The sequence below is a fragment of the Anabrus simplex genome, chromosome 5 (genome assembly GCF_040414725.1).
Source record: "Anabrus simplex isolate iqAnaSimp1 chromosome 5, ASM4041472v1, whole genome shotgun sequence".
Classification (NCBI taxonomy): domain Eukaryota; kingdom Metazoa; phylum Arthropoda; class Insecta; order Orthoptera; family Tettigoniidae; genus Anabrus; species Anabrus simplex.
In genome coordinates this window covers 111,074,548-111,094,572 of record NC_090269.1, presented here as the reverse complement: position 1 = coordinate 111,094,572, position 20,025 = coordinate 111,074,548, and the positions used below count along the sequence as shown (strand labels likewise).

Sequence of the window (20,025 nt, the reverse complement as noted above, 5' to 3'; positions counted from 1 at the left end):
TCTAAGTCATTTTAATGCTATCAGTAACTCTTCTGTATAGGGGCAAAAGATCCACATGGGTCAACCCTCCAAACAATTAGCATTAAAAAAAAAAAAGAGAGACTCTTCTATATCACCACATAGGTTATCGTTAAAATGTTCAGCAGCATCTGCTCAACTCTAGATGACTGTATTAAAGAGTTAATAAACCTACATTGTGATAGTACATTACAACTCATTCAAAAATTCAGGGTTTTATAAGAATAATTCATGTGTAGGGAAAAAGTATTTATCAGAGATATTTCTGTGGCAATCTTCACTATTTTTTCATTTTGTGGTCCATACATACAACAGTGTGATGTGTTTTGAAATTACCTCACCCTTCTTACTTAAGATTAGGTGGTGGTTTGAAGAGTGAAGCAGGTTTGATGGACTTGCAGCAATTTCTATGACCCACTGTCGGCAACCCTTTGATTTTCCATTTTCATGCCAGGCAAATGCTGGGGCTGTATCTTAATTAAGGCCACGGCTGCTTCCTTCCACTCCTAGGGCTTCCTATCCCATCGTCGCCATAAACCTATCTGCGTCGGTGCGACGTAAAGCAAATTGTAAAAATAATGATGATGATGCTTGTTGTTTAAAGGGGCCTAACATCGAGGTCATCGGCCCCTAATGGTACAAAATGAGACGAAATGTTATGACAACTGAAAAATCCATAATCCTCCAGTGACCAGGATTCAAAAATGTGAGGACGAAGAATGAATGGATTTTAAAAAAAAATTTAAATCTATGACAAGAGTGGGTGTAGTACAGAGTTGATGACTGTTTTGTTCGAGGTATGTTACATTCAGAAAAATATTTTTGGTAATAATTTTTCAAAATTAAGTTAACTAGCAACAACACTGTATTGTCAAACGTCAAAGAAGTGTAAAATGCTGAGATCTGAAAGGCAACAATATGGCTAGTGACCATCATACAGGCCAGGTGAGTAGCCTTCAATTGGATATTTTACAATATGTAATATACCTTGGATATTTCTGTGTATTTCATTGTAATTTTTTTATAGCACTTCTTCAGTTTTGCGTGTCTATAGGCTTTTCATTGCACTCATTTGTCATATAATGATAAAAAGAATATGTAACAGTAGTATAGGCATTACACGCAATGACATAGACTAAACACCACCAGTGTGATGTCACAGCGCATGGTACCAGTCTTCTATATCAAGATGGCTGTGTAACAGTTAATTTCAGTACAGGAATACTGCAGGTTAATCTTAATGTCCCTTTCATAAAGAGCTTTCCTTATTGTTTGAGTGTCCAATATTTCCCGACAGATGAACATAAACGGTTTCACACATACAGAGTGGGTGCAAAGTTTACAGAACAATGTTAAGCTACGGTTGATGAATTAAAAGAAGCTGCGAGACTTTCTTTCAGACGGGTTAAAAAAGCAATGCAGAGAAGAATGTCCCACAGAACCTGGTGAAATATTATTCTGTGTTGTGAACACTATGGATTGCATAAGTTACCGATATTTTAGACATTAAAGCTTACAGCAACAGATGTCCATTAGACATCGGAGCTAACATCTATTGGGTTTACATTTATATTTATAAAACTATTTTAAATAGTTTCTTTAATAGATTTCTATTTATAAACTTACTCAAAAAAATTTGCATAGTTTATATTTTTCATATACAGGGCGAGAGATTAAGGGACTTTGTGCCCACACTGTAGTTGCTCATTTCTACCTTTGTATAAGAGGTGTTTAAATCTTTATAAGGACCCCAGGTTTTTAATACAGTCTCACTGCCAGAATAAAGTAATATTTAAGCATTGTTGATATGCTGCACAATAGGCTCTCAAGAGATTCTTTATCATCCCAACCCTATAAAATGCCTCTCTAGGCAGATTATTGCTTAAGTTTTAAATATCTTAAAATACATGTATATCCAAGTGTACCACCTGAACACCTTCTAAAGTGACTTACCGACATTATTGGAAGAAACATTCCAATGACATACAACATTGCACTTGTAATTGTAGAACTCTTGAAAGGGTGTCGAAGGGATTCATCATCACAGAAGAATCCTCGCTCATACGGTTTTCCAAAAAAGTAAAATAGGAGAATGGGGAAAGCAACTGTAAAAGAAACCAAGGAAATGTACAGGTGCAATAATACGTATTCTAATCAATTTCAAATCACTGGGGTATTTAAAATTATTTCGGACTCGAAAAATAAATATATCTGCCTGCCCTGTTAAGCTAACAATTCATGCTTTCTAGATAAACAGCAGATTTCATAACTTACCGACAAATAAACATATAAAGTCCATTATGACTTTACGAAGAATATACCGAGATTCCTTATCCATTGTAACACACCCTCTCGGACTGAAGACTCACGTGAGCAGAGGGGTGTGTCAAGTTAAATTAGAGCTAACGCATCTTAAAACACACATACGTAAACACTATTTTTGGTTTGCTGGCTCAGGCGTGAATCAATACTGCACAAATCTGGTCACACAAAACAACCAAGTACTGTAAAACGGAACCACATTTACTCCCACCACCAAGCTACACTACATCATCCCTTTCACATCCATTCTCAGCCGGTTTTCTTTCAACCTCTTATGATGACACCAAAACACGTCATGAACAACGGTACTCTGTATGCCTCTCTACGTCAACAACATCCATGGAATAATCCAAAGTGATGCTATTTATCAGCCTCCAAAAGCAGCGGAGCAGATGATCTCTTGGGTGACAGCAGAATAGAGAGCATTGCATCTTTGGATGACAGTTCGAGTTATCCCCGCCACCGTACTTATCCTCTTTGTTGGTATTCTCTCATTTTTCTGAATTTTTTTTTAAACAGTTGGCTAAAATGATTTATTGACTGTAACCAAATACCTGTAACACAGAGAACTACATTCAAATACAGTCTCTTCTTCTTCTTCTTCTTCTTCTTCTTGCGTTACCGCCTCTGTAGGACCACGGACAGCTCCTTCATGGATTGCATTTTCTTTTTCTCCTCCCAGAACATCTTCATCCTTTCTCTTCTTCTCTCCCGCTCTTCTTCCGAGATATTCAGTGTCCTCTTCTCTTGTCTTCTCCACTGGTGACTCTCAATCCTTTTCCTGTACCCATCCCTATCATTGATCTCTGGCATATTAGTCGGTATGTACTTGCTTCTCCAATTTTCCTTTTCTTCCACCTTGATCCCCAATTCCGACCAATCTTTCCGGAGTTCAACTACCCACTTGGTTCCTGTCTTTCCTCGTGTCCTCGCTGTTGTTTCCCATACTCTTTTCGTCATTCTATCCATATTCATCCTGATTACATGTCCCGCAAACCTTGCTCTCTTCAGTCTGATTTCTTCTGAGATTGTCCTCATGTTCCGGTATAGTTCTTCCCTGGGTCTCCTCATCCATCTCTCACCTCCTCTCTTAGGGCCTAGTATTTTTCTCTCCTCTTTCTCTAATTGTTCTGCACCATTTCTTCCTAGTGCTATTGTCTCAGCAGCATATAATACAGCATTTCTCACCGTTGCCTTGTAATGTCTAATCTTTGCGTCTGTAGATATATTCTTTTTATTATATATATCTCTGGTCATACAGAAGCCTGATCGCATCTTCTTTATCCTCTCTGTTATTCCTTCATTGCTCCTATTCCTTCCTGTTATAAATTCTCCTAGGTACTTGAATTTGTCCATCTTTTGCACGGTGCCTTTCGGTGTTGTCCAATCCTCAGTGGTATTCAATGTCTTTGTCTTGTTGTAGGCGATCCTCAGTCCTACCCTTCCGGCTATATTGCTTAAGTTGTTGAGTTGTGTCTTTGCATCTTCTTCCAAATACAGTCTCTACCTACATGATCCTTGGTCTCTACTGTATTTGCTACATATGGTATTCTAAGTGAACCTTTATTCCATGTATTTATGTATATAAGTATTCCATGGCCAATGGCTACCTTAAATTAAATTATATCTCACTTTGTAAATAGAAGGTTTTGAAGGTATAAAATCAACGAGCTAGAAAGAGGACTGCAATCAAATCTGCAATGAAATTACGTTTTCAAGATACGTGTGTTTACATCACAGATGTAGTGACTGGGCGAAATTCTTTGAGCACCCCCCCCCCCCCCCGGGATAACTCAATGAGAAGAGAAGAAGAAGAAGTGTCACCCCGCCCGGCAAAGAATATAAATGGTTGTTTGGGTTGTTTACTTCCGTGCATGTGCTATTGAGTCTGTGTGTGTAAACACTTTATGATAGATTTTTATTTCTTGAAATAAAGGTGTTGTAGTGAGTATAATGAGTAAGTAAGATTTGGAGACTGTCGGTGCTGTAATTTTACAAGCTATATTGGATTTCCATTCGAAGGAATCGTTTTGTTCCTTTCTCTTTATTTCTAACCTTAACGTTTCTTCTCTCAATAACTTGAGTAACGTAACATCATTAATTGTAATTCAAGTTTCCCATCTTTAAAAGAGTTCCATTTATTTTATTTTCATTGTATCATCATGAGTTTTGATAAGACGTTTGTTGAATCGGAACTAGTGAATGATTTAACTCTCTTAGTTCCATTCGTATGAATTTTAACGAACCTTAGGATAGCTGTTTCTTATCTACCCATTTATTTAGTTAGGCTGTAGTGGCTCAGACGGGGTGACTAGCCTTCTAAGCCCAAATTGGCGGGTTTGATCCCGGCTCCGTCCGGTGGGATTTGAAGGTGCTCCGTCAGCCTCGTGTCGTAGATTTATCGGCACGTAAAAGACCTGTAATACAGAAATCTGACACTTTGGAGTCTCCGAAAACTGTGTAAGTGGTTGGTGGGTTGTAAGATAATACCAATATTACAATTATTTTATTAGGCTACAGTTATTCAAACTCCGGAGAATGAAATTATCGGAATGTTTAGTTTACCGAAACGTTGAAATTGCAGCTTAAATATGTACTAATTATGGGCTTTTGGGCTTATGCGGTGTTAACAAAACAAGGCGAAACTCTTTACGTTTCACAGAGGACTGTCCAGAAGCTCATAATTATGTCTACAAGTACGGGCCGTGAAAGCATCAATGTTAACTTTAGAAACCTCTGTGGGGAGGATATTTTTAGAAAGGCTTCTAAACTCAGCAAATTAAGGAAAAAGAAATCCATTCTGCTTTCTTCTGAGATGCCAGGAGCGTAACATCATTCCCAGCTGTGTGAAGCTGAAGCACACGTTTAATACTCCTAAGGCCAGGAGAATATATCAGTGTGCTAGTGAGGCTCTTGTTATCGAGAGAGTGCATCACACTCGTAAGGAGCTGAACTCAGTCTTCCGAGAGTTGTTTCCTTTACACCTGCTTGCACCACTTTCGCACAGGAATTGTGGTTGTCTTTTGATCGCATTACTGCTATACAGGTTGAATGAAAATTCAACCAGGTGTGATTCAGACACAAATCTAAGTTTCTCTGATTGGCTCAAAAACAGGCAGTCTCTCACATGAACCTGGATGCTAGCAAAATTATTATCAATCTTTCCAAGAAATCCTTGGACGAGAAACAAACAGCATTTCTAACTAAGGGACTTAATTTCACTGTCGCTCCCTCTAAACTACCCACTGAAGAGGTAATTACTTCCGTTGAGGCTGCCATCCACAAACTACGTACGGATGAGGCTGGGAAAATACAACAGAAATGTGTAAGAGTGATAAGGTTTGCTGCTGTACCCGCACATAATTTAACAAGAGGCGAGAAAAGAACTCTGAAGGAACTTAAAGATGATCCTGAATTGACCATTCTCTCAGCTAATAAGGGTAATGCGACGGTGGTAATGGACACTGACGAGTTATAAGAACAAGATTTCGGCTATGTTGTCAGATGACTTTTAAGTATTATGTATAAATTTTAACCACATGAAATATTGTATTGTATTGTATTGTATTGTATTGAACAGGTGGAGATATAAATATTATTATATTTGTGATATGTTGTCAGAGCCTGTTTACAGACTTGACTCACAGATCCTACCACTCGTGTGTCCAACGCCACTGTGAAGCTCTTAAGGCAATCCTCAGTTTCAAAAGAGGAGGCTAAATATCTGACTCCGGGGGATGCAGTGCCACCTATTATCCGCACACTTTATCTTGGTGCATTTACACCCTAGTGCTGAATCGGTCGACCTCGGTGATCTTCAAGATTCGTACTGGCAACCTTTGAAACACAAACTATGAATCGCTTAAGCATCGTTGTGCGACATCTAGCGTACACTTCAAGTACTAGTACTGTTGTTGTTTACACAACAAAGCCAAAGTATAGAATTCATGCTAGGAACAAGATTCGCATCGGGAAATGTTTTATAATGTTATATAATGTGTATGTGACATAGTTGTTGGCTTAAGATGATAACGGTTTAGAAATTTCATATCGATCAATCATATTCTCGATTCAATTCAGATTTCATTTTCATTCAATTGGCAGCACCAGGCAGCACTATCGATACCGGGACAGCTCCCTCTTTACTCCTCACCCCCGTACACAAATGCACCAAGATAAAGTGTGCGGATAATAGATTATATGGACTTCCTAAAAACCATAAAGAAGACATTCTCCTCAGGCCAATTGTTAGTGCGGTTGGTTCTCCTATGTATGCTTTGGCTAAACACCTGAGCAAGTTGCTTCAGCCACATATAGGATGTACTGAATCATACGTTAGGGACTCTGCATTTCGTCAATAAGTGAATTTCGATGTAAAGTCCTTGTTCACAAAAGTGCCGATTGACTCGGTCACGTCTCTCATTGAGTCTCTGTTCCCTGAGGACATTACTAAGCTATTTCACCATTGCATGACTTCAAGCTATTTTTTGTGGGGTGGTTTTGAGAAGGAGGCTATTGCTTTGCGCCCATCAAACCTGTGATTTCGATGTGAAGTCCTTGTTTACAAAAGTGCTGATTGACTCGGTCACGTCTCCAATTCAGCATCTATTCCCTAGGACATTACTAAGCTATTTCACCACTGCATGCTATTTTTTGTGGGGTGATTTTGAGAAGGAGGGGCTACTGTTTCGGCGCCCGTCAAACCTGTGATTTGGTGGAGGTATGTTGTCAATTAAATTCACTATGGCAATGGAGTCGGACGGATGTCTCCCTTTCTTGGATGTTCTAGTAAGAAAGAAATCGGACGGCTCGTTAGGACATACCAATATAGTTGGTCTGTTATTGGATATTTCGTTAGGACGTACCGGTAACATCTATCGTAAGCCTACCTACACAAATCGCTATCTCCATGCAGATTCTCACCAACATCCAGCAAAAAAACAGGGCATTCTCACAACACTCATCACAAGAGCGACATGAATTTGTGAGCCATCAGATATCCAGGAGGAGATGAACACACTCAAAGTCACGTTCAGGGATAGGGTTACAACAATGTACCGATTCATAAAGTCATACATCCCTGAGGGACAACTGAGCAAAGCTCACAGAAAGAAGTAGTGAAGGAAACTGCCTACCTGCCTTACATTCACAAGACAACAGACCAAATGGCAAAGGTCCTTCGCAAGCACAATATAAAAACCGTGTTTGGCACCGTCACTACAATTGCTCACAGTTTAGGTAAAAGCAAGGATAAATTGTCTCCACTATTACACCGTGGGGTGTACTCATTTCCTGTACTTGCAGCAAGTTATAAAGTGGCCAAACATGCCGGTACATTGGGACTCGCTTCAAGGAACACCAAAGAAATATCCGTCTCAACCAGCCAGACAAGTTGGCAATAGCTGAGCACGCCTATCGTCGGGTCATGATGTCCTGTTCCAAGATGATTGAGCTTTTACCCACACTAAACACTACAGGTGTAGGATTATATGGTACGCTGTGGAAATACATCAAAATCCTAACCATTTCAACAGGGACTCTGGCTATCAATTAAGTAATACGTAGTTGCAAGCCATTAAGGATTTACGTAGGTATTTCTCTTCCCTTTCCTTTCTATATCGTTATTTCATTTCAGTGTTTTCCAAATTCGTACGTTCGTCATTGCCTAATGGTTCGTTCCAAGCTATACGTTATGTGTAGGGCACGGATTCATATGCACTAAAAACTCCAAAAATATGCATGAACATATGCATTAAAAATGTTGAAAATATGCACGAATATATGCACTAAAAATAAAACAAAATACACTTACCAAAAGTATTATTTAATTTTAACTCAGTGTTAAACTGACAAACATGTTTTATTCCTTGCAAAATGATGCATAGCAGTATGTTGTCAAGAGTTTTTCAATATTTTCAGGGGTCAATGACTTTCTGTTGTCGGATAGAATTAATTTATAAGCTGAAAATTATCGTTCATTGTCGACAGACGTAACTGGGCAATACTTGTACACTGGCACTGACTGCTCAGAACATTCTTCTCGCAAAGTCTGCCCGATTCCACTAATGTAAAATTTGCTTATAGATTGAATCTTATTCAGTCCTGGGTTTGAGTCCAACACCGCACTGAGTTTCCTTTTAACTTTTTCTCTAGTTTCACCAGGGACACCATTTAAAGAACTAATGGTGTTTTGAATTAACTGAAGGGATTCGTGTAGGGGTGCGCCACGAGTTTCTAGGCCCTTAATCGCCTTCGAAATTGATGAATAATCCATATGGATGAAAGTGATATTATATACAGTTTTAGATTCATATGGGCATTTTGCTTCATGAACACACGCAGTATGACTATTGTCAATACTTTTAACGACATCTTTCACTTGATTAAAGTTCTCCTGGTAGAACGATGCTGCAGATAACCAAGTTCCCCATCGTGTGAGAACAGGTTCCGGTAGAAGAGAAACCTGAGGCAGATGGCTTTTATACAGCTGTGCATGAGCCGGTGCTTTTAGGAACAGTATTTTCCCACTTGAAATTACTTTGTTGACAGATGGACCGGCTTTCAACATCTGTGACTAAAAGGCGCACTTTGTAACAATCACTCTGATTCACTTCGTCACAGAAGTCGCAGGGAATCATTAACAAATCTTTCGACTATAGTGTGGTTGTTTTTTCTAGCACTTTGCACGAAAGTAAATGAGGTTTGCCGGGTTCTTCCGGACATAATTTACCCGCTATGAAGTTCGCAATGCATCAACCGCATGAATCGATTGTTTCATCTACCGATATCCAGACACAGTTCCCTCCTATGTCAGATCGTATCGAATCAACGACAGAAGCATGCAATGAAAGTAAATAGTTCTTCCTAAGGGTAGATTCATCTGGTATTCTTTGATTAGCATGATACTTTTCAAGAAACTAGCGTAGATGTGGATTATTCAGTTTATGCAGTAGAATGTTGCTGCATACAAAAGCCTTACAAATATCAGCAGAAAATGTACTAACTTCACACCGTGTTTTCACGTCAGTTGCGTATTCTTGCTCTGCTCTTTTGATCTCATATGTGAAGCTGTCTTCAAATGCTGTTCAATTTGAAACTTTTTATCACATTTTACACCTTTGTTGCACACTTGACAGTATACTACATCACCGTCACTTGTATAGTCACTATTGCCTAATATCCACTGTTTCATTAAAAAAGACCTAGAGCTCTTATCTTTAGGCATTTTTGCAGTTTAATCTGGTAAAACATTGCAATAGACGACCAGCAACTTAACAGATCGAACACACTTGTTTAAGCAAATCTTGGGAGGCTGCTGTAAGGAGAAAGGCATGTCAGAAGGAAATAGCTGTCATGAAATGCGTCATAATCGGTCTATCTGCTTGTATTGTGACACTGAAAGCCCTTTTCTAGATCAGGGGAAGGCTTCTCGTGTTGCCAAGGGATGTAAAACATATAGAGTTCATTAGATTTTTCATTTCATTCAGAAATCTTACATAATCGATTACACATAAGAGAAAAATATACCTGTATATGCACTAACGTTCAAAATATGCATTTGCATATGCGCATAACGTGTGTACACCAATTATGCCCCCTCCCAAACCGTCTCACATCATTATTCATCCTCTGGTTATCTCCACATACTTTCTTTCCTTTCTTCAGCTCTGTTCTGTTCTATCCTGGTGCCTTTCATTGCATTTTATTGTATTTTATTTCATTTCTTTCTGTTTATTTCTTCTACCATGCTCGTTCCTGATTTGTCTGTATCCTCTATTTTACTTTATGTGCACACAGTATGATAGAACATCTTAATTGGAGCTTAAGTTTGTCATTGGCTCCCGCTTGGAGCGCTGGGCCAGCATACAGCGAGCCACCTGGTGACGAATGAGCGTATCATTACATCTCTAACGGTTGTGCATTCTTAAATTCAAATGCTCATTATTGTAGAAGTCTTCCTCATGAACAGTCAAGATTTTGTTCTGATGACGCAGAGCAAAGTTCTCTGCAAAACAGAATGAGTTTCACGTTGTTTCTTGACACGGTATAAGCCCAAAAGCCCATAATTATCATGTCTACAGGTACGAGCCGTGAAAGCATCAATGTAAAGATTAAATATATACTGTTTACATTTTATTCTTTCTCCTTGATAACGGTTATGCATATCATATAAGAAAAATGAGCATTAATCCATGTTAGGCCTATTACAAGCTGTCTTCAGTAGCCTACTGTAGTAAAAACAAATTGCCTACCATCAGGCACAGTCAGGTTGGGGAGTTTTCATTGTAATGGCAGACACTCTCCACCTGCCTTTTTAACATCCTCAGAAAGACTGTCTTAGTGGTTTTCCCAAGTGAAATGAACATAGCCCATTACAATGACGTCAGTAGGAATGGCGCGATTAAAAGCAATGCTTTCATATGAAATATTTCATCAAATGAAACACCACACATTTTCTCACTTTTAATAGCAGTACTACATTGCCGATCTAACACTCGAAAGTTAGAGAGCTGGAATGACCAAGCTGTAAACAGCCGTGATCCGTGAACACTCTTCGTCTTTTTCCGGCGGGGGTGGGGGGTGGGGAGATCGAATAGTGGAGATTCCCAGGGCAAATACTATGCTATTTTACTAATCTGTTTCCTTGGAGTACCCTATAAGTCGGAAAATCTCAATAAACCACACTGGCGGCGGAAAAATCTATCTGACTTGGAAGCAAATTTTTCCTCAAAGCCAGAGGAGAAACCCCCTCTTCACTCCTAATTTGGAACAAAATGAATGTAGAATTTAATAAAAGTGAAACGGAAGAATCTTTTCTTAAGAAACGGCTCTTTTCAGGGTTGAATAATGATTAGGCCTAAATTGTAATTCTAGACCAGGTTGTCATACTACTACTACTACTACTACTACTACTACTACTACTACTACTACTACTACTACTACTACTAGAGCCTCTGCCTAAAGTGTGTACACTGCTCATTCAAAACATCGCATTAGTGTAGGGATCGAATAGCTGGAATACTCCCCAGCTAATTCCCGCATATATTCAGTCAGGCTGTTATACTCTTTACGCAACAGTAATCCCATCTATCGGAGTTGAGTGACAGCATAAGAGAGAAAGAACACCACAACAAACAATGGCCAGTGTAATGCTATTGTTGATTTAGTTTTCTTCCGACTCTGAAATACCACTCTTATCTTAGTCGGTACGGTAAAACTGAATAAAACATAAATGATTGGAAATTTTATACTCTATAACTTTTGTTATGTAGTAATTTTCGATAGGACCAATAACATAGCTACATAATTTTTAGGCGCCTTCTCCTAAACTACAATGTCATCCAGGGTGAATAAAATTGTTTATAGCTTAGACTGTAGTTTCTTATTCTCTGACTCTAAATACCGACTTTTATTAAATCCTGTTAACCCATTTTCTCATGGCTTGGCATTGATATGGACTTGGCAACAAAAATACAAATTCATTAATATCTCTATTATCATAGCCGGTACGGTAAAATGTGTAAGACATAAATGACAGGAAATTTAATTCTATATAACTTTAATTAGTAGAACTTATCGATAGGACCACTAATAATGTAAATATTTGAGAATTAAATTTTAGGCCTTCCCCTAAACTACCATTTCACTTAGCGTCAATAAAATGATTTATAGCCTAGATTGTAGTGGCTCATTCCCCAAATTTACATACCAATTTTCATTAAATTCTCTTCAGCCGTTTTCTCATGATGCGTGTACATACAGACAGACAGACAGAAATTATGGAAAGGAAAAAGTGCATTTCCTTCTTACTGTGGACATGACCGATACAGAAATACCATTCTATTCAAATTCTGAGCAATGTACAGACAAAACTCTTATTTTATATAGACCTATATAGATTTTGTCATTTTTAATACTAGGCCAATTCCTTGATGAGAGTTGTCTTCAGTAGCCTACTGTGGTATAAACAGATGTAATACTGGAACCCAGTTATACCCCATTCATACTTCTTACTGATTTTGTCATTCTTAATTCTGTTATCTTAATTCTGATTTGAGTCTGTACAGCCTTATTCATTTATGAGCCTGTCTCTGTTCGTTTCTAGCAGCAGGCTTGTTCTCTGACCAAAGAAGTTGAAAGAGGGACGTGATGGAATAAGCTCAGACTCACTCATTGTTATTATCCATATTTCAGAAACAGTAAAAGCCTTTAAAAAAATTACATAAAGCAATACCTGAAGTAGCAGAGGTGAGAGATCCTTCCTTCATGCTTGCCAGGGACCCATCTACCTGCCCCTAGAAATTCTTATTTATATACAATAATTAAAACAAAACTGTGTAAATGTGCCAGATGGGGTCATTTTCTGTGTTGTGAAGGGCTGTGATGAAGGCAAATTTGCTATTGTCTCCAATAGAGTGCTTGTCATGTCTGGGCTGTGGGTTGCCATATTCAGTCAAAATAAGAGAAAACCCAGTTTGAAATTGCAGACCAATGGCCTAACCAGACATATGCTCCAGGGGATGCTGGAGGCCAAGTTCATTGTTTAATTTACAGATCATAAGATCTTTAACTGTTGATTCCACCATTCTGTCTAGCTTATATATTTCTTTTATAAAAATAATGTTATTTGTTTCACATTCCACTAACTAAATTTTATTGTTTTTGGAGACACCAAGGTACTGGAATTTTGTTCTGCAGAAGTTCTTTTATCATGCCATTTAGTCTATCAACATGAGGCTGATGTATGTGAGCACCTTCAAATACCACTGGACTGAACTAGGATCGAACCTGTTAAGTTGGGCTCAAAAGGCCAGTGCTATACCGTCTGAGCTACTCAGCCCGGCTATTTCTTTTCTTAGCTCTGTCCTGCAGGATCAGGGCCTTTTTTTTGACCAAAGAGCGCTATTTTATGCGATCATGCACAACATTCTATTTAAACAAAGCGATCTTCATGTCGGTGACTAGTGTCTCTTGCCACCATTGTCTTAGTTTTCCACAGGGGTGCTTGCATTTGATGGTGAAGTTGTAGATATTGGTAAGAGATGATACTGGGACATGGCCATACTATCTTAGGTGACCCTCCCATATTTTCTGCTGAATGGGAACAACTTCCATCATGTGATACACCTTGACAGTGAATGTGTTCAGATTGGATTGGTTTCCAGATAACTTAGTCAGCTTCTAAATGTTTAGGTGCAGGCTGAATTGTCTTAGGTAGTCACTCCATCTTTGAACACAGTCCTTCAGTTTCACTTTGGTGGTGGTTGCAAGTAGCATATCATCAGCATACAGCAATGTCCACGGAACATCATCATGCAGGTCAGGCAAGATATTATCCATAACGAGTATGAAGTGCAGCGGTGATAGTGCCAATCTGTGATGAACTCTGACTTTCATGATTCAGCTCCCAGAAAGGCCAGCAGCATTTCTCACTCTGCTACTAATGTTGTCCTAAAGCATTGAATCACAGTCGATGAGCAGTTCTGGCTGCAGTGCAGAACACGTTCAAGTGCTTTTTCCTGAAGTCTGGAATGTCAGGTATAATAACTTATTCCCTTCTTGTTGTTTCTTCAGAAACATGCATGTTGCAAAGATCACATCAGAAGTACAGGCTTTCTTCACAAAACAACACTGATCGATGCCTATTTTGATACTGTCTTACAAGCACCAGTCAAAAATCTGTGGAAAGATTTTTATCCCATAAGACAGAGGGCTCTGATTATTTGAACAGTGTGCTTGGTCACAATTTTTCTTAAAGATGGACATTGTTAGGTTTGTTGCCCAGTGGGGACATAATCATCATCTACCAAGGTATTGGTAAAATTTCTGGGGATGTACTCAAGGCAATGGGTTGTAATGTATTACTATAATACCAATATAAATGGTCCGTTATTGGACATTGTAAATTTTCCAGCTAACTCCTTCCTGGTTGCCAGCGTTTTGCCCCAGTGTGCTAAGTTGGGTTCGTCAATTGGTAAATAGCACACCCACCAAAACGCATGGCTAGTGCATACCGTGGAGACCACTGCGTAGGCTACTTGGAGCCACCGGCAGTGCCAATGCACTATGAGAGACTTTGTCTCATTACCAAAAATTGATGCCTTCCTTGCCATCAGATTATATAGATGTTGATTCCCATAGGGAACCTGAAATATTATTATAATGTCCAATAACGGACCATTTATATTGGTATTATAAATTTACTCATTCGAGACAAATATTTCAGGTTCCCTATGGGGATCAACATCTATATCATGTACTAGCTGATGTACCCCTGCTTCGCTAAGGGTTTCTCAGAAAGACTGACTTGGTGGTTTGCCTAACTGAATTCAACATACGTCAGTAGGAATGTAGTGATTGAAAGCAATGTTATCATATAAAATACTTGATCAAATGAAAAACCGCACACTTTCTCACTTTCAACGAACAGTACTACGGTAGCGATCTAACAGTCCAAAGTACCAAAGCTGGAATAACCAGGTTACAGTCTGCCGCGAACACTCCTCTGTCATTATTCCGTTAAATATGCACACTACTCATTCCAATCAGTGCCTCAGAGTAGGGATTGAATAGCTCGAATGCTATGATGAACCAGTGTGTTACGTACCAGTAATATCAGAAAATGTATGAACCAGAGGAATGGCATACTAAAGAAGAAAATTATCTAACTCACCAACAACTCCCCGCCAATATACAGGCAGGCTGTTACACTCGGTACGACCAGGCGTGTTGGCCTTGTGGTTAGAGGCGCAATGCTGTGAGCTTGCATCCGGGCATCCCTGAAGATGGTATTCCATGGTTTCCCATTTTCACACCAGTCACACCAGACTGTACCTTAATTAAAGCTAGGCCGCTTCCTTCACACCCCTATTCCTTTCCTATCCCATCGTCGCCATAAGACCTACCTGTGTCGTTGCGACGTAAAGCAAATTTTAAAAAACCTCGGTACGCTGCAGTAATCTATCTATTGGGGATGAGTGGAAACAGAAGACAAAAAGCACATCACAACAAACAATGGTCAATGTAATGTTATTGTTGATAAAGTTTATTCTATATTGCAGGCCTTCACATTAGTTTTCTTTCGACTCTGTGATATTAGGGCGTCTTACAAAATTATTTATATCGTAGACTGTAGTTCCTTATTCTCAGACTTTACACACGTATTTTCACTAAATTCTGTTTACCCATTTTCTCGTGACTCAGCACTGATGTGAACTTAGTAACAAAAATCCAAATTCATGAATATCTCTGTGATTATATGCAGTTCGGTAACAATGTAGAAGACATAAGTGATCGGAACTTCTTATGTAACTACTACTAACTTACGACATAACTAAAGTTATGTTAGTTATGTAGTATTTATCGATACGACCACTAATAACATAAATAACTTATTTGAGAATTACATTTCAGGCCTTCCCGTAAACTACTATTTCACTCAGCATGAATAAAATAATTTATAGCCTAGATTGTAGTGGTTCATCACCCGACTTTACATACTGATTTTCATTAAATTCTCTTCAGCCGTATTCTCGTGATGCGTGTACATACTTACAGACAGACAGAAATTACGGAAAAGTAAAAAATGCATTTCCTTGTCACTGTGAACATGACCGATACAGAAATACCATTCTTTTCAAATTCTGAGCAATGTACAGACAAAACTCTTTACATATATATAGATTACTATATCCAAAGTACTTATTTGGTTGCTGCTTGCATGAAGGAGCTATACTGAATGAATGAGGAATTACTGTACTAGCCCCTGTGTACTATTCAGCTGCAGAATCAAGGAGTTCTATCTGCTTCCGTATATATGCAGGTAGATGTTAAAATTCATAATTTGAAATTTCTTCGAAGTACCGGTCCAATACTGTTACCACTTTTTCAGTATCTGGTTTCTGTACTACAGTTGCCCTGTGTCTGTGTGCACATAGTGTTTGATGTCTCATGTCGCTTTATCGTGGTTTTTTAAACTTCCTTAGTGTCTAGTTCTGAGCATAGATCTTTGTAAAGTTCAACTGTAGCCTCTGCGACAGCTTTTTTCGCTGCATGTCATGCTGCAACATATTATTTTCTATTCTCTGTGGTTTGTTATTGTACCACTTTTTGTTGGCAGTCTCCTTTTCCCTCACTTGCTCTGTTCTGTGCTTGTTTACTCTGTATCAGACTACGTTTGTGTTCCCCAGAATTGCTGTGACAGCAGAATTGCCCATGTGGCATCAGCAGAGTCCAGAATGACTGGGGGAATATGATATTGCTGAGAAAAGCTGCTGATAAGGGCCTCCAGTATTTTGTCTGCTCAAGGACAAACATACAGTGTCGTTTGTTTGAAGTTTTTCTGAACTTTCATCTTTCTACTGTATTTTCTTAACTTCATATCAGAGGCCAGCAGCTTATGCTACAGGCCTAGGCACTCTGATAGTATCACCTTCGCGTCCTTTTCAGTTAAGAATAAAGAGTTTCTGGCTTCCGTGATCACCAGTGATATATGTGATAAGGTGGCTGGTATTGTTTCTAAAACGTGTGTTACTGATGGCTAGATCATTGGCTTCAGTATAGTCAAGGATTCGTCTGCTGTCATAATTTCTTGCAACAAAAACATTACTCCTTTGGCATTTACTTCATGCATATCTCCAACATGATTAATCAGCCACCGAGCAAGTGGCTCTGCGATTTGGGTAACGTAGCTATTAGCTTGCATTCAGGAGATAGTGGGTTCGAACCCCATCGTCAGCAGCCCTGAAGACTGTTTTCTGTGGTTTCCCATTTTTACACCAGGCAAATGCTGGGGCTGTACCTTGATTAAGACCACTCCTAGCTCTGTCCTGTCCTGTCATCACCATAAGACCTATTTGTGTCGGTGCAACATAAAGCAGATTGTAAAAAATTGATTAATCAAGTCACCATGGAGAATAACAAAGTCATTTGATGAGCGTTGCAATGGTTGTTCTCGCAGTGCCATCCAAAACTTTTCTTCATTTTCCTCATTTCAGTCAAGTTGTGGAGCATTGACTGGGAATATATACAGACTGTGGACTGCTCTGTCTGTGATGATTTGACATTAAAACGATTGGAGCAACAGTGAACTTCAGAGTGAACTTAAGATAGTAGCTACACCATTGTCAGATGTCCCATTGGAAATGGACTTATATCCACAAGACTTCTGCCCCTTACATCTTGTTTCCTGTAAGTAATCAATATTGATCGTGCACTACCTTAACAGCTCTGCTAATTTACCCAATCAAGGTTCAATGCTATTTGGGTTGGTGTCTTTAGCCTATTTTGCCCCTGAACTGGTAGCCCTTGCTCACTTGTCATAGTGGTCAGACGAGGCCATCATGATCGTGTTTCACTTCCAGAGCATTTTAACATTCCTCTTGAAATTGACAAATTGATGCATGTAGCTATCACAGATATTGATAGTGCGACTTACCGCTCGAGCATGAAATGTATCATTCACTGGCTATTGTACCTATCTGATTCACGGCTGTAAACTCCCCATTCCTATCAGTGCATCCATAGCATGTATCAGATAGCTCAGATAACTAATACTATGATGGACAAGTGTGTCTAGTACCACTAGTTATCAGAATATGTAGAGTATGATCCAGAGGAATGGCAAGATAGAGAAGCAAGTTGTCTGAGTCTTCAACTCCTCCTCACCAGCATTCAGAGAGCGACTTCTGCACTTGGCGAGGTAACTCCCCTAAATCACATGTCATGCTTACAGCCTGTTTGGGATCTAGGGGCCTACAATACATCTAAAGTATCAGGACCAGTGAACTTTCTGTTGTGATAAAAATGTACGAGACATGGAAGATGAGTTTCTCCAGGGTGGGCAGAAAGCAACTGCATATTAAGAAAGGAGTATAAATTTCATACTAATTGTCATGCAAATTTATGGAAATGAATGGTGGGTACACTGTTACTTGGGAATACAGGTGTATACCTTAAAATTCAATGTAGGCACCGATGGGGTATACCAGTTTCCTTGTTCGACCAGGAATGGAATCTATAGTCTCTAGGAAGGAATTGCATGGGACATTGGTGATAACATCCTGGATTCGTGCTTCCAATTCTTCCAGTGTGTGAAGTTTTGTCGGATAGACCTCATTCTTTGCCCAACAGCAAAAAGTTACAGGGTGTGAGAGATGAACTTTTTGCAAGCCATTCATGAGGTCCACATTGCCCCAGCCAATGTCTCAGAAATTTCTCATCCAACCACATATGCACATTCATTTGCAAAATGAGAAGGTGCACAGTCCTGGATGAAAATGCCATTGCTGTTTCCCCACCCAGACACCATAGGCCATATTGTAATCTTCGAGCATCTCATGGTAGCACCATGTAAATGGTGTCACGCAAGAGATATGGCCTGTTGATATTTATGGCTATCATTCCATACCACATGGTGACTTTTGGATGACTCTGTGTCATCTTCTCTATCATTGCTTGTTCTGCCCAGTAATTGTATCAGTTGACAAAAACTCACATTCCTGAGGATGCTTTAAAACAGTTGAGGCCAACCCAGCATGAACTCTCCATTCTGCAGTCCTCTTCCTGTGGGTGGGGGACAGTAGAATAATACCCATGGTGTCCCCTGCCTGTTGTAAGAGGTGACTAAAAGGGGCCCCAGGGACTCTTAACATGGGAGCATGGGTTGGCAACGACGAGGCCGTAAGGTTAGTCCTGGCATTGTGTATGCTTTCTTGTGCAAGACTCCTCACTTTCATCTATACTATCCGACCGCCCTTGGTCAACTCTTGCTCTTTTTCAACTCCAACAGTATTAGATTTGAGAATCCTAGGGAATCTTTTGTTTTCATGCCCTTTGTAGCCCTTGTCATTCTTAGGTTGATACCTTAATTTTTTGAAGTGTCCGATCTCTCCCGTTTTTACCTCTGATTAGTAGTAAGAGAGGGTGGTTGCCCAGTTAAACTTCCTCTTAAAATAATAATTACCACCATCTCCTCTCCTTGCTGCGGTCGCAGCCTTCTTGTGTCAACTGCTGCATGTGATGCGGTTTTCATGGGCGGAAATGCAGCTCCTCCTTTAATTCCTTCCGTATCATGTATCTTGTGAGTCTGCTTTCACTAACTGCCTGACATGTTGATTTAGCCAGGCTGTGATTGAACATTTCCTTCATATTCATCGCATTCTCCTCAGTCCAGGACGTGGGTAGATGGTCTCCTTTTCTTGCATCCTTAACAAAACCTGTAGTTACTTGTTTTGAGTGACAATTCTTTATTGTCTCTTGACACATTGTGGCATTCCTTCCCTTCACAGTATGCCACCATCTCTAAATAAGAACAGAATTTTGGAATTACTAACTTACAGTAGCATGTGGCCATCTGCGCTTGCTCCCTAACAGTCAGACATCTTTGTTGTTGCAAGTGCAGCATCTGTACTTCCATTTACATAGGCCTACTGTTTTCCTTAGGATTCTAATGATATTAAAAATTCTACAGTAATTAATTACTACCTAGTTACTTTTTGCCTACCCTTTACTATTCCTCCTCTCGTTATTAAAAAGGATTTTTTTTTTTTGTTAAGATTAACAACTGTGTGAAACAGGAAATAAATTTTATAAATAAAAGCTTAAATATTTTCATTATTATTAGTTTTACGATCAGTTAAGATTTAATTTTTAGATCTTCCTCTAAACTACTATTTCTTATCATTC

At 39.2% G+C, this 20,025-nt stretch overlaps 2 protein-coding genes across 5 annotated transcripts in view; one reads left to right on the top strand and one right to left on the bottom strand.

The window, feature by feature from the left end:
* wun (wunen) overlaps positions 1-2,792 on the bottom strand; it is a 107,609-nt gene extending 104,817 nt beyond the window's left edge. Inside the window, exons 1-2 of the mRNA XM_067147081.2 lie at positions 2,293-2,792; positions 1,972-2,123 (exon numbers count right to left, since the gene is read on the bottom strand). Coding sequence (XP_067003182.2) covers positions 1,972-2,123; positions 2,293-2,356 — 216 coding nt within the window. The 5' untranslated portion in view covers positions 2,357-2,792. The remainder of the gene's footprint in view (positions 1-1,971; positions 2,124-2,292) is intronic.
* Positions 2,793-4,166: 1,374 nt separating this feature from the next.
* Positions 4,167-20,025, top strand: part of koko (cyclin-Q) — a 109,589-nt gene continuing 93,730 nt past the window's right edge. For 2 of the 4 annotated variants that reach the window (XM_067148300.2, XM_067148298.2), the window contains exons 1-2: positions 4,167-4,297; positions 17,337-17,529. Coding sequence is in view for 1 of the 4 variants with exons in the window: in XM_067148299.2 (XP_067004400.1) it covers positions 4,294-4,297 (4 nt within the window). In the remaining 3 variants the exon portion in view is untranslated. The remainder of the gene's footprint in view (positions 4,298-17,336; positions 17,530-20,025) is intronic. The other 2 variants (XM_067148297.2, XM_067148299.2) reach the window with 2 other exon arrangements.